General features: G+C 38.0%; 2 protein-coding genes across 3 annotated transcripts in view; one reads left to right on the top strand and one right to left on the bottom strand.

Moving 5' to 3' along the window:
• LOC100890483 (zinc finger CCCH domain-containing protein 13) overlaps nt 1–21779 on the top strand; it is a 30015-nt gene extending 8236 nt beyond the window's left edge. Inside the window, exons 5-6 of one of the 2 annotated variants that reach the window (XM_030979854.1) lie at nt 19838–20485; nt 20846–21779. In XM_030979854.1, coding sequence (XP_030835714.1) covers nt 19838–20485; nt 20846–21171 — 974 coding nt within the window. In that variant the 3' untranslated portion in view covers nt 21172–21779. Of the gene's footprint in view, nt 1–19837 lie in introns of both variants that reach the window. The other variant, XM_003725872.3, reaches the window with a different exon arrangement.
• Nucleotides 756–16120, bottom strand: LOC115921762. The gene is made up of 9 exons (XM_030979855.1): nt 15657–16120; nt 13914–14066; nt 12154–12317; nt 10977–11107; nt 9877–9970; nt 8620–8961; nt 7864–8038; nt 6229–6362; nt 756–5385 (listed from the first exon to the last, which is right to left on the bottom strand). Exons 1-9 carry the CDS (start codon nt 15748–15750, stop codon nt 5062–5064), a joined length of 1611 nt encoding a protein of 536 aa, XP_030835715.1. The 5' UTR covers nt 15751–16120; the 3' UTR covers nt 756–5061.
• Nucleotides 21780–22045: the final 266 nt, after the last annotated feature.

Genomic DNA, 22045 nt, shown 5'->3' on the forward strand with positions numbered 1-22045 from the left:
AAAACAATAATTACCGGAAGGTTTTGTTGCCCCTACGGAGCTCTAAAAACAATTATAGTCGGCAAGGTTTTGTTGCCCCTCCGGAGCTCTAAAAACAATAATTACCGGTAGGTTTTGTTGCCCCTCCGGAGCTCTAAAAACAATAGTTACCGCACTGCAAAAACAGTGGTGTTAAATTCAACACCATAGGTGTTAATATTAACACCATTCCGGTATCTATATCGGAAAACACCAGTTGGTGTTATTTAACACCAAGGTCTGGATTTGAATGATTCAATTCTACTCTTGGTGTTGCAATTCAATTCTATTTTTGGTGTTAATATAAAATCCTACACCATTTTCTGGTGTAACAATGAATCTGATTTCTGGTGTTATTTAACACCACCGCCTGGAATGAAATAATTTTAATTCTACTCTTGGTGTTGCACTTCAATTCTATTGTTGGTGTTATTTTACACCAATTCTAGAATTAAATAGTATAATTCTGCTCTTGGTGTTGCAATCCAATTCTATTTATGGTGTTAATATAAAATCCAGCACCATTCTTCGGTGTTGCAATAAATCCTATTTTTGGTGTTATATAACACTAAAGGTCTACTACTTTTCTACTCTTGGTATTGCAATTCAATGCTAGTCTCAGTGTTTAAAAAACTCAACACACCATTCTTTCAACACCAACAATTCATTCCAGCTCACTCCATCTTAACACATGCACAGAAAATATTCAAATACACACAAGAAGTGAAAAGAAACAATTTTTTTTCGTAAACAAAAACACATGGTGCTTGTTTAATCAATAAATTAAACAACTTGTTTTCATTCATGTTGAAATCAATGATGCTTAGCGTTTTTATCTTGTATGGTTCAACATTAAATCCTTTTGTCATGTATTCAAAATCTGTGACTCATTTGTCTGAATACAACAAAACACACTTTTTTAAATCATTCAAAATCTGTTATTATGAATCCACCCTTATAAGTAAAAAAAAAAAGGATGAAACAAGTAACTAAAAATCATTCAAAATCTGTTATTATGAATCCACCCTTATAAGTAAAAAAAAAAAAGGATGAAACAAGTAACTAAAAATTTTCCAATATAAAAACTTTAAACAATGTCATAATTCCTTTCAAGGAATGAAAAATCAAAGTCGTTTCTAATAAATAGAAACTAAACAGGATGCAAAATGCATGTATAAATGAAGACAAAACAAAAAAAACAACAAACATTATGCTTCTACATCAGAGTGAATTATGTAGCTAATAAGAATTTTGACACATTTCACCTTGAATCCTAGTACATGCATGCTGAAGGAAAATATCACAGAATCTTTTTCATATGAAATATACAGAGTGCCCCCCCCCCCAAAAAAAAACCTTGGAAACTGCTAGTATAATCTGCAGGCAGACTCTCGGCTTCGGTTTTTCGCAAGTTTCGTAGTGCATATTTCAGAGTCTGCAGTCAGAGACTACTTTCACTCATATCATGATCCCTTAAAGGGAGCATAACTGTATGTGTATATGTAGTCTCTAAATGCAGACTCTACATCGTGCACTATGCAAATTGCAAAACCGAAGCCAATGGTCTGTGCCCGCAGACTAATTATAGTATGACTTTAATTTCTTATGCTAGAACAATAGCAACACTAACAAATCTCATCCAGCAGTTTTGTTGAACAAGATTTTTTTACCACAGGCCTGCAACCATTGAGATTCAGGATGATTTAATTATTTCAGGGGATTTTTATCTCCTAGCTTCACTGCTTGTAAAGGGTTAAACAAATGTTTCAAAAACATTGAAAAAACACTATAAATTCTACATTCATTCTAATATAGGTGAACATTCTTTTACAGCTTTCTGTTTACAAACATATTCCATTTTACATCGTGCACTATGCAAATTGCAAAACCGAAGCCAATGGTCTGTGCTCGCAGACTAATTATAGTAAGGCTTTTTAATGTCTTATGCTAGGAAGCAGCCTTCAAGAACAATAGCAAAACTAACAAATCTTATCCAGCAGTTTTGTTTAACAAGATTTTTTTTTACCACAGGCCTGCAACCATTGAGATTCAGGATGATTTAATTATTTCAGGGGATTTTTATCTCCTTCACTGCTTGTAAAGGGTTAAACAAATGTTTCAAAAACATTAAAAAAACACTATAAATTCCACATTCATTCTAATATAGGTGAACATTCTTTTACAGCTTTCTGTTTACAAACATGTATTTCCCATTTTACTCCTGGGAGAAAAAATCAAAAAGTAAAATTATGCATTTCTATATCAACTAATTCGCTGCTCGTTTTTCCAACAGGATATAAACAACAACAACAAAAATCAGTCCATGCACTTCTAGTTCACTGGCTTTCATGCACAAACATCATAGAATTGTTTTTCTTGTAAGAAAAAAAAAGAAAATATACAACAGCTATTTGACTTCAATTTGGTTTCGAATTAACCAATTTAAAGATGTTAACAATTAAGAGTCCAAAATATTATTGATCAAAATTATTTTTAAAACCAATTGATACCACTAAGCAAAACCAGACATTAGCTTGAAAGCTTTAAATTACTTAAAAAGTACATGCCTTGGTGCTACATACTTCCTCGAGTCTGTCTTCGACAAAGTTGTCATCAAATCTAGTGGTTTGTAGTCAACAAGTTCCTTTTGATTCTTCACTACATGACAACGTGGAAAACTAAATTCTACTGCATAGGCATGATAGTGTGAATTGTAATACACTGTATCTAATTGGACAAGTACAAAAAATACAGTGCTATTGTGTACAATGATATGCTCTATTTGACCAAACAGAGGAAGCTCGCTAACATCATGGCAGACCAGAAGTGACAACTGATAATGTGTTCCATGTACTTTAACCCAGTTGGCATCAAATAATTCAGTAGAAAGATCCTCTACTTGGATTTGCTCTTGCACAATCTGTCCAATATTTTCATCTAAATCTGACAAAAGTAGTGAACTACCTGGCCCAACCTCCAGATATTCCAAAGGATGGTTTGACTGAAGATGGAACGTTAGTGCTGTCTGATGTTTTTTGGCAAGTGATTTACAAATGTTTTTGTAATTACGCACAGATTCTGCAACACGGCCAAAATAGTGATGTTTCGCTTCGTACCTCATACACCATACATGTATGAGTGGCCCAACTTCTCTCAAACACGTTGGATAATGCACCATAAAGTGGTGTTTTGGCAACAACCTTCTGTCAGGAAAGGTTTTCTGGAAATGTGTGTGATGTTCTTCAGTAAGAATAGACAATTGGGCTATCAAGCCTGCTGTCAATTGAGGAGCAAAAATAATGTCCATACAATCTAGTAATCTAAGTAGCAATTCCCAGTAGACATTTCCTTCTTCAATGTCTTGAGCAATTATGAATGGCAGATTTCGAATCAAGCACCATGCTTGCATAGCCTTCTGTCCAACATCATTCCTAGCTGACCTAAGTTTAATAAAGGATGGTTTGTTCTTGTTATCTGTACGGTTTAAGCAATGGCTGGCGACTCTCTGATTCAGTTCATCTTGGGACAAGAGGGGCGGTTGCCTTTCATATATGAAATACTCTAGAACAAGTTTCAGCTCATACTGAACTATGCCTTCCAAAAGATCATGCATTATATCTAGTGAAAAGTTTGCCAAGACATGAAAGTAAATACAATCATTCAATACAGTCTTTTGTTTCACTCCAAACACATGTGACTGGGTAGTTTGAGCTTCAGCTTCTTCTAAATGTTGCTCATAAGTCTGCCTGGTGCGCATATCCATTGAAACCTCTTTGAAATTGTTCTGTGCCTCTTCCTTACTTGTAACACATAATCGACAGTAATAATGAGCAGAAAAGCTCTCTACAAATCCCAGTAGGGAATTAGCACCAAGATTATCAGCACTTATTTGAGTAATGGTCCCCTTCTTCACAATTCCATTAGGGAGAGCAATGCCAACTGTTGACAGGATATTAATGTCTTTTACAATGTGCTTGAGAATAGCATTAAATCCATATTTCTTGGCATCTTCAGCATACCATAGAGCTATAAGATTGATATTGGAAAGATTGGAATTATACTTTGGTGGCAGATTTTTCAAAATGAAATATAAAGCACCTATCTTGTGAATTTTTGTTTTTGAACCAATGGGGTTCACAGTCTCGAAATCATCATAAAAACAGTGAATTTGGAGGGCATTCTCATCTTCATGGAAAAGAGGGGTTTTCTCAAATTGTGAACCATCACAATAATCTCTCATTACACCATCTGTGCTCTTATGGTCATGAGTAGCAAAATGCAATATATCTTTATTGCTTAAAAGCTGCTTCAAAGAATCTAAAATGGGAACGTAAACAAATGTATCTTCAATAGCAATCTGTTCATACTGCTTAGTTCTTTTATTGAGACGACTATCATATCGGATGCCTAACTTGATTTCTTGTGGTTCAACAAGTCCAATTGATTCACAATACTTTGTCCGCTTATATTCTGAATTCAAATTTTCAAAGGGCTTTTCAAGCATAGCAAAATGTGTTTGAATCTCCTTATAAGCCTCGGATTCTATAGGCAGCTTATGTTTTAAGAAAGCAGCTGTAACGGCTGCCGATGCACTTTTTACTACATCACCTACAATCGCACTGGTTGTTTCTACTACATCATTTACAACTTTTCCAGAGTTTGCACTATTTGCTGAAAATTTTGAAATTACATTTACACACTGCCTGTTCAAGGTATCTACAGATAAAATGTCATCTTCATATACATCCTGATCTTCAACAATCTCATCATTATTAATATTGTATTCTTGAAGACTTTCAAGACTTTCTTCAGGAAAGTCACTCACTTTATCATTTTCATTAGACTGCTCTTTATTATCTGGAAAATCGGTTTTAAGGTGAGTCTGCAAATGTCCCCGAAATCCTCGAAAAGTATGAAATGTTCTCGCACAAGCTCCCTGCCCACAGGTCAATACTTCTTTACCATCTTCAATAACTCCATGTTTCAATCTCAAATGTTGAACCAATTTGGGTATTGCAAACTGTTTGTGGCATTTGAAGCAAATCATGGTGCTAACAATTTCGATCTAATTTCACGTACTCTTGGTGTTTCCCGGGACACTCCGATATCGATTTCAAAAATGGCAGTCTGGACAAAAGTCCAGAACTGCCGCAGAGACAAGCAGTACTGCAGGCCAAAGACAAAGTGGGTCTTGAAGAGTAAATCTACTGCTGCTTCGACCGTGCGTGCCGAACATGGAATGGCCTTGTGATCCACAATGATCATGTAGTTGGTGATTCGGGCCTTGGAATTGCCAATTGCCAGAAGGAACGGTTGACTCTTGGTCTCTTTTGTGTTGTCGAGGAATGCTTGAATACTCCCTCCTGTCTGTGTTGAAAACAAATTATTTGTATAGAATGTAACTAGCACTCAACGCATTTCAATGAACAACATATTTCGATCAACATTTTTAAAAGACAGCCTTACATGTAGTACTGGGGGAAATTGTGTTTTTACAAAAGGGTTATTGGACAATAATGTAGGACATAAAACCAAATCAAATTTACATCAAAGAAAAGAATTGGAATTGGTCCATCAAATGATATAACATCAAAATATCAGATGATATTTTTTGTAATGAAATACAATTTTTCTTACCCTGTAGAGGGGTAAAAATGCAAGTACTTTCAAAGCTTGTTTTATGTATATGATTAAAAAGGGTCTTTCTAATGTGGTCAAGACATTTCAACTTCCACAAAAGGAGTACGAAAAATAAAGATACTGCAATTTCTGCACTATTATTAACTTGCAGCAAATTTGTGGCATGAAATATTCCTTTTCATTTATTGATTCTCCATGTAGGGCTGTGAAAATCAAAGGCAACATGCCTGATATATCACACAAGTTGTTACTATGTTTTCATACACAACATGTTCCTAGTATTTGTTTGCAAATCTTGATGTCTACTGTTCTAGTTTATTTTACTCCGACCAATTTCAAGGCGGGTGAAGTTTTTGAATAGGCCTAAATTTCTCGAGCACCTTCTCTGTCCAAATCAGTCTAAGCCTCTTCATGTAAGAGATCATAAACCAATATAATTGTTCTCTTTGAACACACATCACGATGCTTTCTGAAACTTTTTTTTTAATGCAGCAAGAATGTGTTTTATGTGACAGGGTATTACCGGTACTTAATATTTACAGTTCTCTTTCGTAATGAAAAGCTAAATACCTTCTGAAATTGAATAACCCTCGAGAGAGCTGAAGAAATGGACACTTTTGCTGACGCAGCTTTGGACTTCCCTTGGCTTGCAGGAGGCAATAGGCACAAGAGGAGGAGGATAGCAGATGTGCTGGAATTCCATCCTGTGCATTACAAAATGAAAATGGTTATTATTAAACAGGCTTACATGTTGATCAAGGTGAAAAATAGAAGTTAAATGTACCAAAATAATTACAAACTGACCTGCTAAAATTTGAATCAAAATAGCCTGTAACAAGAAACTATTATATATAGTCGAGGACTAATCAATATTATAGCCAAAGCATGCAAGTGGCTGTTAATGCAGTTTAGGGGTACTAAACCAAAAATCCAATTGATGCCAGCTTGGCACCCTTGGAGAAATTTTACTGACACTTATAGCAACGCCTTCTTCTTCTTTCTTATGAGAATTTATACAAAGGGGGATGGGAAAAAAGAAATCAATAGGAAAATAATAAACGGGATATTTATGCATGGGAGAAGGCAACATTCATGGCAAAGCACCTAACCTAGATTGTTCTCTGTTGACACATATATAACAAACTCTTTAGTAGCATAAGTTCATGTTTTTTTTTTTACAATTTTTTTCTTGTTCTACTGAATTTAACATGCTTCTACCCAATTTGACATCCTTTTCATGATTAAATCACAAAAATTGCATCAATACTGGAATCAAATGTTGCAATTAACAATTTATCAAATATGTCCCCTATGGGCCACCATATTTTTCAAAGTTAACTAATGAAGAAAAACAAAAATATCATGATTTTCTGAATTCTAAAGCATTTATCTTCAAATAAAGACAGAGTAAACACAAGCAAGCTGCTAATATGTAAATGCAGGGTCCTGTGGGGTCGATTCAAGTTCATATTATAAGATAATAAGCCATGCATATCATATCTGAGGAAGAAAAATAACAAAGTGAACATATAAACATGATGCTTTGTTTCAAAACAGAAGCTCATTCTATTTCAAAAGTAATGATTGGCAATGTGATAATCCTTATAAAGATTCCACAATGGGCCATGCAACAAACTTTTTTCTTCATAATTATATAAATTTCTTCTTCATAATTATATAATTAATATAATAAAAGAATTATGGAGAGCATGTTCCAACTACAAATAACTTTGCCAAGTGGGCATGTAATGTAATTTTTTGTAATTCTCATTGCAACAAGAGTCCACATTATTTGAGATGCCCAATAACCCTACTGTATCCCAGCCTTCCAGATAAATATAATTTGTTGGAGGAGTTGACAAAAAAAAGGGGGGGGGGGGAATTGTTTTAATTGGGATGGGTCATTTTTTGTGATTTCAGCATACTTGTCCCTTAATATACATTTTTAATGAGACTGCAAGCTCTTTGGTGGAATTCTCAATGGTGGTTTAAGACCAAGGTCTAAACTTGGTTCAAAACCATGGATTGGATTAGATTTGCATGTATTCTAAAACTTGTCCAATGAACATGCTTGTGTGAAGCACATATATGCTCAAATTTAAACTAACCTATCAATGGTTTATCCATGGTCTCAAATAAACCACCATCAAGAATTCCACCCTTTATGACATCGGAGGGTGCATTCAAGGGAATGTGCAAAAATACCTTCTTTATTTTGATCAGAACTGTCATAAGATGACAGAAGCTCCATCACTGTCAAGTTTCCTTTCTGCTTCAGAAGTTGTCTTGCAAGTGTAACAACCTTGGGCTTCAACTCGGGCCATTTGGTCAGGAAACGCGAGTGATTTTCAGGAAAAAGTTTCCGAAAATCTACCTCAATCTGCAAGAATACATGTAAAAGGAAAACGGGGAAAAGAGAGAAAAAATAAACTATGCATAATTTTACAGTACAGATACCCCAGTTAGACTAAATCAGCAATATAATAAGGTACCGTCAAAGCTCAGACCCCCATATATACACACCCCAGATCCAGGAAAAGGGGATTCTTCAAATATTTATCTGAATAGCAACCACTAAGAAGTACTTTTGAAGGTCTCTCTACACAAAATCCATACATGAATGAAACTTGCTGGACCTTTGAAATAGATTAGATTTGCTAGATATCACTCATGTTGATGCTCACTGTCCAAAGGTACATGACAACCAGTAATGGTGATTGTTCACCAACAGACAGTCACATGCGGTAAATACAGATACAGATTGAAGGATAAAACTGGCAGAATCTTCGGACTGATATTTTCAAAATCTCAAACATATATAATAAAACAGAGAAATATGAATTTGATGCCTCAGTGCCAAGTAATAATTCTGATGCTTTAATTCCCATACACATAATTTTGTTGCCTTAGGCCTGAGAGGCTAAATCAAGAATTAGGAGTAAATTTTTTTGTAACACTTACCAAACCTGGAACAGTTTCAAAAGGAAACTGTTCCAAAATATCCGATGCGGAGCGTCCGTCCCTGACCATATGCTGTCTAACAGGAAAAGTGGATTTCATCTTTTCAACAACCAGGGTAGAATCACGTTCTAATGTTGGACAGTGTCGTAACCAGTTGAGGTCTTCATCATAGGTGCAGCCTGGAGCAGATTCTTGGTCACCTTCTCGGACCTTCCCAGGACCACCATCTCTGCTTGATGGCTTGGGTAATGGGTTGGATGTCTTCTCCTCTGTTGTGCGGTTAACATTTTTTATTCTAGCAGCCAGGAATCCCGTGTTACTTCTTGCATCAAAATAAGCTTCCTAAAGTGAAAGAACGAGATGAATCTTTGACCGCGTGGTTGAAAATGTATGTATAAGCTTTTTGTTGATAATATTAACCTTGAAATGATGCACAAAATGATGTGATGAGAAATTGTAGTTTTCAAAGAAATTTTAGCAAAGTAGCATTAGTGTCATATAATGCAAGCATCTTGACTTTGATACAAGGAAGCAGCCATCACTCTGCCCCACTTCAAGAAAAAAAGAGTTTTGAGTGGTTGTGAAGGAGAGTAGAATGGTATCATACATTTCTTATTGGATATTGTGCCAAAGATGGTGGAGTGTGACCTACACAAGATAAAATTTAAAAAAAAAAATTCTTCTCAGAATATAATTTAGAGAGATTTTGAGGGTATTTTTATCTTATCAGAGTATCATAAGTTTTCTTTTGATTAATGGAATGCAATACCTTCTTATCAGAGAGGACCATGCAGGGCCCATATTCAATTAAATACTTCAGTCAGAAAAATAAATATTTTTTCTTAGATTTTTGCTCGGATAAAATACTTTGCAGATTTTGGTATTCAATTCATAAATTTGGCTAAGTATTTTACTTTAAATTTAAGACACCTCTAGAGGAGACTTAAGCCAAAGCATTTACAAATTTAACTGGTAGATGAAGGCTTACATGTATGTGCGCAGTCACTCTCAGCTGCGGAGAATTATGAAGTAGCGCATTTTTGGTGCAATGTGTTGATTGCGCATCATTTGGTCACAAAATCGTGATGTCACAATGCCTCTCAATAAGTATTTTACTTAAATTTTGACTTACTAAAGTAAAATGCTAAGAACTGAATTGAATACAAAATAAGTAAATACCTTAGCCAAAATACTTAGTAAAAAAACTTACTTAGTCAAAGTATTTATTTGAATATGGGCCCAGATTATAATACTTACATGACCTGTGCTAGTAAACGGATCCTTGAGTCTTGGAAACAGATTCACTATCCCCATGGCATATTTGGTTTTCATAGCTGCTTTTGGATGTTTGCTGTGAAATAAGAAAGCACATCTCCTGTATGAGAATTACAGTCATATGGACTCATGACTGGCTCTATTAAAACAGAACTTAGTATGTTGATAACAAGTAGCATACCCCTAGTGGTCTCGTCTGCATCATATAATTTGCTATAGTTTAGTATTTTTTATTACTTTAAAATCTCAAAATATCACATGGTTAGTTCATAATACATTTATAAAGTGAGGCCTCATGACGATGAGGCCGCTAACATCTACGGCATTAATCTATTTTAACGTAATGACCCAAAAATGTCACTCACAAGACTGGTAATACCTGATAACCATCATGTGCAAATCACATTTAAAACTAGATGAATCTTCGACCACGCACGGTCAAAATTTAAGCCTCTGCCATCATGCGATCAGAAAGATATTATTGCTTGTTCCATGCCATTGGAAATCCGAAACATTTTGGGTGATTTTACAAATTTTGGGCACTATGAACTTTGACCCCGTGAACCCAAAATCTTCTTCCTCCCATGCTAATACATAATTGAGCTAGGTTTGAAAGAAATTAGTTCAATTTGTCTGAAGTTATAGCAATATCGAGCTTTTTTCGGGTAATTTTTTACAATTTTTGTTTGGCCCTGTGACCTTTGCCCTTTGACCCCCTAAACCCCAAATCTAATCAGTTCATCCTCACATGTATATAAATACTTGTGTCAAGTTTGGTAAAAATCCGTCCAGTAGTTCTGAAGTTATCGTGGTAACAAGTTTCCGACGGACGGACGCACGGACGGACACACGGACGCACGGACGGAAGGACGGACGGACAACCCCGAAAACATAATGCCTCCGGCACCACCTGACGGTGGCGGAGGCATAAAAAATGAATATTTTGAAAAATGATTTTGAAGAGACAACAAATTCCTTTAAAGTTGACCATGTTACCTCAGTTTCTTTTCACATAATTGGTAGTACCTGATAATTATTATGTGCATTTACACAATCATAAAAGAAAATTTGCTGGCACTTACCCATAGTGTTCTTGCATGTGGGCTACCAAAAGGTTAATCATCTGCCGTCTAGTTTTATCTTGAAGTGCTCCAGTCAATTCATACTCTCGGAGAATGGCATCACCTCTGTGCCGCAAAATTTCTTGTACAAACTGCAAACAGGTAAATCATCCCATTAAGTCATAAATAAACATATTGAGTTTATAATGCACTTTCAGGCACTTTAATTCATACTGACCTTTCTAAGGGCACGAAATTTTATGAATGACTATGAATTTATATAGGTACATTATGATATTAAAATTGATATATGGCCAATAATCATAAATTCTAAATAATAATATATTTATTTATAGAGCTTGAAATAGTTTAAATATTGTTAAATACACACTCCCACAAACACCCCAAACACACATATGCACACACGCACATACACACACACGAGGGGACACATGAGGCTACAGGTAAATTTGTGTTTATTGTAATGCGAGTTCCTTCTACTTAATATAGACATGCAAGCCCAATGCCATGGGGAGACCGTCTAAAGTGCCCTGAACAGTGTTCATTACTTTCATATCCACAAACAATACAGCAGGAAACTATTCTATGTTTGGGATCATCATGAACACTACAATAAAGGTTATGTAACAATCGATGCATCTCATCTTCAACTTTTTAATTTTGATATTAGTCCTTTTCCTTGATACCCTCAGAGGTCTATATGGAACCAGATCATGAGATGTATTATTCGATGATTATTTACCTCATTTCTCTTTCCCATTTCTAAAACATTTCATAAAATTTGGCAATTCAATTTAAACCTCTAGACATAGTATCATTTGTTTGAAATCATACCACCCATTGGAAGAAAATGAAACTGTAAAAGTTTATGGAAAACTTATGACAGATGACGAAGCAAAAAAGATGGCCAATATCTTACAGGAGTCGTCAGCTTAGATGTACCAAAAAAGAAATCAAATTAGTTGCCTAATGTTAACCTATACCATTACAAAAACCTTACTACAGGAAATATTAATTTACAATGTTAGTTCTAACTACACTAGATGTATTTTTTTTCTCCCAATATCATTTTCAATTTTAAATAATATGAAATCCGTATAGGTGATGAGTCCCTTATATTATGTTGATTATGATAGCTGAGATTGAAATGAAGCAAACAATTTTTTCTTAACCTTACCTCACAAGAGTTGTCAGTGATTGCACCTGATTCACTGAGGGCATTTAATCGTGGCCTCTTTCTACTGGAGCAAAAACTTGAATCAGATTCTGAGCTACTCAGGGAAGAGGAGCTGGTATCCACCTTGATAGTGTCTGCACTTGTGATGCTATGTACATCTGAACCTTTAATAAAGAAAAAAAGATATAAAGCCATGAGCACTGTTAAAAAACAATGAATACTGGCATCTTAAACTTTGGTAGAATTGAATACAGTTGGGCCTCCTTTATCCCCACACTTGGGATCAGCACTAACATGCATAAGGGAATCCTATATTCAAAACATGCAGTTGCCGAGTTTGAATGAATGCATGTTTCTGATCATGAAAAATTGAATTGAATGTGTAATAACAATGTTGGGAATAATGTATATAAGTAACCCAAATAGTTTGCGATATTACGAGTATGCTTGAAATCTTTGTTGGTTCCGCTAATTATTTGAGTAAAATAGGCAAATTCTCAAGTGATCTGGATAAAGGAGACTGGATAAGGGAGGTCCAACTGCATATAAATTTCTATTAGTCTAAAACCATCAGAAACCAGCTAAGTTATATTGGTCTGACACATTTGTTAATTTTATAATACTTGAGCATTTTTTAATGGACAATTTGTTAATTGATGCATTCATTCATGTCTAAGTGAATTATAATACTAGCATTTAGAAATGTTCAATTACTTTTCCATTGGACTGTTCCCAATGAAACCAATAGGTCTGTCCAATATAATCCAACAGAATTCTTTCATGATGGTTTTCTATAAGTATAAGACTAACAGAAAGAAATTGTTGGATTCCTATTATTGGATCAGCAAAAATTTTCTGATGGATTTCTAATGGACCAACAGAAGTATGTGTTGGATTTCTATTGGAGCAATATAACCTTTCTGCTGGTTTCTATGGGTCCTTTATTTCCCTTTCCCTATTGAAACCATTAAACTTATTGGTTTCTATGGGTCCAATAGCCCTCACCTCGTGCTATCACACAAAGCAAACAGAATCAAAATCAGATGAGAAATGGCATAGGAGTGGCCTTTTGTAGGATTTTGAAGCAAAAGGTCAAAGATCATACACAGACACGCACAGAAACACACAAGTATGGCGCCCGTTTCACAGTCCCCTCCTCAAATTTGTTCGGTGGGGTCACAATTTAAATTAAAGACATTTTTTTTTTAAATGCAAGTTTGCATTGTTAAAAAATTCAATTTGTAAGAATCTGTAATTTTTATAATCTTTAGACTTCGAATTTAGATCATTGACCGCCCACAAATCACGGCTCTTGTGGCAAGGTTACGTCATCAAAAAAGGGTAGGTTTTTTTTTCCTCCACCAAGTTTTGAGACCTGTGCCTGTAATTTGAACTGCACATTCATTTATTGCTTATGAAAAGCAAAATGTTAATTCCCTAGACTCTATACAGCATACAAGCCTACACTGTACCTGCTACCAGACGAACGCTGACTCATTTTAACATGCATGCACATACAATGATCAGTGGCGGATCCAGCAGGGGGCGCACCCGGCATGTGCCCCCTCTATATTTTGAGAATTACCTCGTGAACATACACATTACTAAGGTTAAATTGTGATCTGCGCCCCCTCTTTATTTTTAATATGCTCTTTGCACCCCTCTAACTCTATTTTAAAATCCTGAATCCGCTACTGATGATATCACATTTAGCAGGGATTTGCAATTTTGTATTATAATGCACTTTATCCAAAACTTACCAGACCATTCTTCATCTTCTTTTAGCACCATGAGGCTGACTGTGGGATTGCTGGTCACCACATCTCCTAGTACGTCATCGTCTATACCAAACCCTTCTTGTTCATCCACAAGTACGAGATCTTCCCCATCCCTTATGTGGAATTTTCTTCTGACTGTAGGAGAGATTAAATAAATGAGAATAAATATCACAGTGCACTTTTCAGTTTCTTACAGATTGATGGCTCAGTCATAATAAACGAATGCTGCAAAAACTGCTGCTACAAGCCCAACTGTGCTATAGTATACAAATAACGCACGTCCCAGAGTGCAATAGCGGTGAATGCAGTACGCGCGAGGTTTCTTTATATTGGTGCCGCTCTGTGCAACAAGCCGCTTGCGGCGAGTTGACAGTGCGAACCATCTGAAGAAACCGAGCGAACACTGCATTTACGTTTCGCACAACAGGGTCAAGTGCGTTATTTGTTTTATAAAATAGCGACACAAACAGCAACAAACAAAAGTTTAGATCTTAAGTATACGAGAGTTCGATCTAGATCTAGAGTTATGTTGGTTCTAGAAATAAAATGAGGGTCTAAGACCTTGCAGGCTTACCAAAAAGTCTACAGGATTCATTGTTTGATTAAAAATAAAATGCATAGGGTGTCTAGAGACGAGTCTACATCAGACAGCTGAAATTCCTGGCTTCATTATAAAATCCAAAAGTCAAAACGGGTCTAAATCCAAGGCAAAAGTAAAACAAAAATTTGCTTTCTAATAATACCCCGCTCTAGCTAGAGCTAACGCGTACGCTGCGCTGGGGATCATGGTGGATCTTGGAGCGTACAATATTAGCTACGCGTAGCCTATAGCCTACAATGCACTCGAGGGAGCGTACTAGTACTACGCGTACGCGCGCGCACTGGATCCCCATGGTCACGCGTACGCACCGTGCAATATAACTTTTTACTGCGCTTTTTCTGCACTCATTTCTGCAAAATCGTGCTTGCATCAAAAATTTGTCAATGCCATGTGACGCGTATTGACCAATCACGATGCTTAAAATACTAGGCTAGATCTAGAGCCATTTTATAATACACCCTAAAACTGTTAAATGGGACATCAAGCTCAACCGGGGGTGGAGTTTGGACTGTTGTGTGCGCTACAAATAGTCTAGATCTAGATCTAGATCTAGAGATTGAATTTCCATGTTTATTATTTTTGCATTTTTTTTATTACATGAATGGGGTAGATCTAGTCTAGATCTAACGTTAGATCTAGATCTAGATATCTAGGCCTAATGTCAATGCAGATCTAACGTTAGAACTCTAGATCTAACTGTTAGGCCTAGAAATCTAGAGTCTAGATCTAGTCTAGACTTCTAGATCTAGATCTAGATCTAGCCTAGACCTGATATTTTTGCAAAAACCCAGGATTAGGCCCTAGACTAGGTCTAGATCTACTGATTTTTCCTTTACATTTTGAAACAAATATGTATTAAATAACAATATATAGACCTAGATCTATCATGAATGTTTGCCCTTTGGAGTATTTATCAATGATAATTTTTCAGAAATCCATAAAATATTAAATGGCATCATGCTGACCGGATACCCAACCCGGCCGGACAGCCAAGGCATAGTAGGCCTAGACCTCTAGGCCTGGGCTACCCAACGACAGGCGCGGCTAGCGCCAGCTGACGAACACGTAATACTATAGGCTAGATCTATAAAAGTTTATAACAAACAAGAACCATGTACACTTACTGAGTTCAAAGAATCCTACTGTGTCTTCTGGATCTATAGGCAGGTATTTTCTAATACTTCGATCCGCTGAACAGACCCTGACGCTTAATGGCATGGTTGCATGCACTTCGATCACTTCACATCTAGAATCTAGGCCTAATTTGAAGAATTACTACTCCAGAATCAAGACTTCAAGTCAGTGCCAGTGAAATTCTCTAGCCACATGCTCTCGTCTAGCTGTGCGCGCGCAGCTGCAGAGGCGCATATCGGATCATATGACAACTTTCGTCCAATGATTTTCGTCGAATTCTCTAGCTTATGCGCATGTGCGATTTTATAACACCAAATATGACACCATCAGCCTGTAATTGAATATTTTCACACCGTTGGTGTTATTTTTCGCCAATCGGACATGAAATGAACACCAAGGGTGTTGATATTTTTCTATTCCATGCTGGTGTTGAATATTTAACACCCTGGTTTTTGCAGTGCGGAAGGTTTTGTTGCCCCTACGGAGCTCTAAAATTAATATTTATCGGCAAGGTTTTGTTGCCCCTCCGAGGCTCTACAAACAATAATTATCGGAAGGTTTTGTTGCCCCTCCGGAGCTCTAAAAACAATAATTATCGGCAAGGTTTAGTTGCCCCTCCGGAGCTCTAAAAACAATAATTAACGGAAGGTTTTGTTGCCCATCCGGAGCTCTAAAAACAATGATAGTCGGCAAGGTTTTGTTGCCCCTCCGAGGCTCTAAAAACAATAATTATCGGAAGGTTTTGTTGCCCCTCCGGAGCTCTAAAAACAATAATTACCGGAAGGTTTTGTTGCCCCTCCGGAGCTCTAAAAACAATGATAGTCGGCAAGGTTTTGTTGCCCCTGCGGAGCTCTAAAAACAATAATTACCGGAAGGTTTTGTTGCCCCTCCGGAGCTCTAAAAACAATATTTATCGGCAAGGTTTTGTTGCCCCTCTGGAGCTCTAAAAACAATAATTACCGGAAGGTTTTGTTGCCCCTACGGAGCTCTAAAAACAATAATTACCGGAAGGTTTTGTTGCCCCTCCGGAGCTCTAAAAACAATGATAGTCGGCAAGGTTTTGTTGCCCCTGCGGAGCTCTAAAAACAATAATTACCGGAAGGTTTTGTTGCCCCTCCGGAGCTCTAAAAACAATAATAGTCGGCAAGGTTTTGTTGCCCCTCCGGAGCTCTAAAAACAATATTTATCGGCAAGGTTTTGTTGCCCCTCTGGAGCTCTAAAAACAATAATTACCGGAAGGTTTTGTTGCCCCTACGGAGCTCTAAAAACAATAATAGTCGGCAAGGTTTTGTTGCCCCTCCGGAGCTCTAAAGACAATATTTATCGGCAAGGTTTTGTTGCCCCTCCGGAGCTCTAAAAACAATAATAGTCGGAAAGGTTTTGTTGCCCCTCCGGAGCTCTAAAAACAATAATAGTCGGCAAGGTTTTGTTGCCCCTCCGGAGCTCTAAAAACAATAATTACCGGAAGGTTTTGTTGCCCCTACGGAGCTCTAAAAACAATAATTACCGGAAGGTTTTGTTACCCCTCCGGAGCTCTAAAAACAATAATAGTCGGCAAGGTTTTGTTGCCCCTCCGGAGCTCTAAAAACAATAATTACCGGAAGGTTTTGTTGCCCCTACGGAGCTCTAAGAACAATAATTATCAGCAAGGCTTTGTTGCCCCTACGGAGATCTAAAACAATGATAATCGGCAAGACTTTGTTGCCCCTACGGAGATCTAAAACAATAATTATTGGCGAGACTTAATTTCCACTATGGAACTCCTAAATTAATTGGCGGGACTTAATTGCCGATACGGAGATATGAAAGAATGTCTTCATCCAAATGACTGAAACGTTTGGCACAAAAACCGTAATGACTCAGGCTTAGTTTTTCAATCCATCCTTTTTATATGAACCAATCAATATCGGGAAGTTTTGTTTACCCATCGTTGGTTCAACATCTTTACTTCGCGTTGTGACCTTTTTTGGTGCGTTTTCACAGTTTTTAATCAGTGAAAAACTTGGATTTTTCTCGGGAGGGTCTGGAATTAAATCAGAAAAGGATTAAGAGTCGAGATAATGGTACAAAGAATCGTCTTCTTTCCCATACGTTTTAATTAAAACGTCATAGCTTCCGCCCATCGCGCGGGAGGGGTGTGAATTGAGTTCAGAAAAGGATAATACCGGTAGTCGAGATCGAGACGAATCGTCTTCTTTCCCTAATAATTTATTAAAAACGTCTAAGCTTCCGCGCTTCCCTTGGAATTCAGAAAAGGATAAAGAGTCAAGAACGGTACAACGAATCATCTTCTTTCTCTAATAATTCAATAAAACGTCAAAGGGGGAAACTCCCCCCCCCCCATTTTTTTAAAAAAGCATTTTAAAGAGAAATAGAAAGAAAGAGAGCAAGAGAGAAAAAATAGTTAACTACCAGTTTCTCAACAAAATAAGGGATCAAAAATTGCTCATCTGATCGTAATTAAATGCCTAAAACCACTGAGCTTCCGTGGGCTCTGCCCCCGGGACCCAACCAAGGGCCCTTTGGCAGGCCTTTTGATACTCATCTGACTGCAATTAAGTGCCTAAAACCCTTGATCTTCTGGGGGCTCCGCCCGCTGGACCTCACGCCAATCAGTGTCCTGCCAGTGTCACAAATAAAGTATAAAAACATGTTCATCTGACCGTAATCAAATGCTTAAACCCCTGAGCTTCCGGGGGCTCTGCCCCCTGGACCCCACTGGATGCTAATCTGACGGTAATGTAATGCTTTAAACCCATGGGCTTCTGGGGGCTCCGCCCGCTGGATCTCACGCCAATCAGTATCCTGCCAGTGTCACAAAAAAGGTATAAAAATATGTTCATCAAATGCCTGAAACCCCTGAAATTCAGGGGTTTCCGCACCCTCGACTCCACCAGGGGCCCTGAGGCGGGCCCCTGAATGCTTATCTGACCGTAATTTGCCTTCAACCCATGAGTTTCCGGGGGCGAACAAGGTATCAAAAGATGTTCATCTGACCGCAGGCACGTAGCCGGGGGGGGGGGGGGGGGCAGTGGGGGCGCCCCCCAAAAAAGCCAAAAAAAGAGAGGAGAGAAAAGGAAGAGGACGTATGAAGAAAAAGGAGCAGACAAAAAACATTTTTGAAATTCAGACAAGGATTAAGAGTCGAGAACGGTACAACGAATCGTCTTCTTTCTCTAATGATTTAATGAAACATAAAAGCTTCTGCGCTTTGCGCGGGAAGAGGAAAACTGTATTCATGCAGGCGAGGATTATTTTCGAGAACGGTACAACGAGTCGTCTTGTTTCTCTAATAATTAAATTAAATGTCAAAGCTTCCGCGCTTCGATCGCGCAGGAGGTGGGGGTAACTGAATTTAGACAAGGATTAAGAGTCGAGAACGATACAACGAATTGTCTTCTTTCTCTAATGATATAATAAAACGGGGGACAAAAAAAAAAAGTGGCCCCCACCCACCCCCCTAAGGAAGAAATCCTGGATCCACCCCTGGGTGCACATATCCCCCCCCCCCCCACCTTGAAAACAACGGTGTGAGGTGATTTTACGCGCACTTTCCACGTTGGCCTTAGTGCCCCTTACAGGCCTTAGGATAGATTTGTGCCCCTTTCAGTGGATTTGTGCCCTCTCAAAAAAGTGGCCTTGACCCAAATTTGATGTAATTCGAGGCCTGTTACTGTCAGTTTTTTTCTTCTAAAAATAATCAGGAATGCAATCATGGGGAAGATGTAATTTTCTTCTAATTGCTTGTATGCATTATACATGTTCTTATAGTGTTGGATAAATCATAGGCTCAGACATTGTGAAAATTGATATTGATTAATGTACGTATACAGATACTAAAGACACTCAAGATGAGCTGTTCTCTGTGACAGTCGCGGTTACACATTTAGAGAATGCAACTTTCAGTGAGGGCAGTCATTAGCAAGATTTCGCACGGCGACGCAAGTGCTGACTACGGGGTGTTTAAATAAGCTCGCCACCCCGTACTAGCTGGACTCCTGACGCTAGTACGTCTGAATACCGTCTTAGGTTTGGATGCTACGCGGAAATTTTCCCTCCGAGTTGTAGAAGGCCGCATTGCCGGTTGCGAAAACTTGCTAATGTTACCTTAGGTAAAGGCTGAATGTAACTTATTCAATCCTTATTTTTTCCTGCCTATGTACTCTTGTAGATCCTGCTGCCCAAAAGAAGAGATCAGTTCTGGACAGACTAGGCAGTGCTCCCCCTGCAGAAAAAGCCAGGAATTCTGTGAAATCACGCCTTGGTCCCGTGAAGATGGAAGCTGCTGATTCTACTACCGACATCGCCCCCAACGACCCTGAAGATGGATTCTTCCCTGATGAAAATCTAGGCCCCCATGGTGATAGCGTGAAGAGGAGGAAAGTAGAGATAAACGACATGGAACCAATCAAAAAGCGCCTTAAACTCAAACGAGTTGAACCAAGTGGGATGAAGTATGGTGATATGGAAGTAGACACTGTAAGTGAGATGTATACCGTGGCTGAACCGCCAGTCAAACGCAAGCAGCTTAGCAAGTCACTACTGAGTAGGTTGAGTGATAAACCAAGCACTCCGCTGATCTCTGAAGACGCTGCTTCCGCTCCTCTTGAGGGCCGATCCTCCTCGCCAGAAGTAGAGCCTGTCAAACGTAAAGTCAAGTCCAGGGACACTGATGATAGGGCGGAGAAAAAGAGCAAGTCGAAGAACAGGAACGTGTGGTCATCCAGGAAGAAAGCGGATGCCGCAGGGGAGGATTTGGATGAAGTTCTGCCCAAGAGCAGGAACGTGTGGTCTTCCAGAAAGAAAGCGGATGCTGCAGGCGAGGATGTGGATGAAGTTCTGTCCAAGAACAGGAACGTGTGGTCATCCAGGAAGAAAGCGGATGCTGCCGGGGAGGATTCAGATGAAGTTCTGTCCAAGAACAGGAACGTCTGGTCGTCCAGGAAGAAAGCGGATGCTGCAGGGGAGGATGTAGATGAAGTTCTGCCCAAGAGCAGGAAAGTCTGGTCGTCCAGGAAGAAAGCGGATGCTGCAGGGGAGGATGTAGATGAAGTTCTGTCCAAGAACAGGAATGTGTGGTCATCCAGAAAGAAAACAGAAGCTGCAGGGGAGGATTTGGATGAAGTTGTGTTCAAGAACAGGAACGTGTGGTCATCCAGGAAGAAAGCGGATGCTGCAGGGGATGATTTGGATGAAGTTCTGTCCAAGAGAGATGTGCGCAAGTCCAAGAATAAAGACATTTGGACATCCAAACGGAGCATCATCACGGCAGAACCAGAGAGGGACGTTGATGAAGATTTACCGGTGAAAAAGGAACGCATATCAAGGGATGTGTGGTCTTCCAAGAGAAAAGCTGTTTCCCGGGAAACAGAGAATGACGGTAAGGGTTCTAAGGATGATGAGTTGGAGGAGAAAATCAGGAAGATACAGGCCCAGAATGCGACCATCCTTGCGCGCCAAAGAGAAATTGAAGAGGAAAAGAAAATGTTTGGTGGGCAAAGATAACAGAAATCTAAACCAATACTCGTGCTGGTAAAAACTGTCATATGTTCATGTAATTTTATACTGCTATCTGATTTCTGCTTGGTTTTTGTTGTGATCATTGCATCTTTTTTCCACGATTTATATTCTTTAGGTTATTTGAAATTTTGAATATGTTGTTTTCTTTCCACATTATTTTTTTTTCATAGGCAATGTGTGATACAAAAGCCTCTCATATATGATACAAAGGCCATCTCATATGTGATACAAAGGTCATCTTATTGGTAATTTGGAATTGAATACAATTAAATTTATGTTAAATTTCAAATGGTAACACTAATAACAAATACAATGTTTGAGAGTTCAAAACCCTATAGAAAGTACCAAAAGACATACAGTATCACTAAAATATTTGTAATGTAATTTTTTTTGCAAGCTCTTCCCACCACAGCGTTTATCAATCGAGTCAGTGAAATATTCTGATTGATTGTTTGATGAAATTTGTGAGGTTTTCAAACCACATCCAATGCCAAAGCTAAATATGAATGGATTTTGTGATTGCTAGTACCATTTCATGCCTCTGTTAAAGTCTACAAATCAAATATCGCTACTAAAATGTACACATTTTCAAAGAAAAAAGAATACCAGATTTCCCATTGACCTTGAAGTTAAGAATTTAAGGTAGCGAAAATTATTTTGTATTCATGGATGACTATAGTAATCTTTCATGTGAAAAATGTGTGTCAAAATGACATGCCTACGTGTTATAGAATATAGTACAGTATTTTAACAATTTGACATAAATTTCTGATGAAAAGACTCTGAAATTGTCTAAAGAAAGAATTGAGAAATTTGTGATTTTTTTTTTTACAAGGTTTCACACAGACAATCTCCTCTT

Source organism: Strongylocentrotus purpuratus, unplaced genomic scaffold (genome assembly GCF_000002235.5).
Source record: "Strongylocentrotus purpuratus isolate Spur 01 unplaced genomic scaffold, Spur_5.0 spur5_scaffold_10, whole genome shotgun sequence".
NCBI classification, from domain to species: Eukaryota; Metazoa; Echinodermata; class Echinoidea; order Camarodonta; family Strongylocentrotidae; genus Strongylocentrotus; species Strongylocentrotus purpuratus.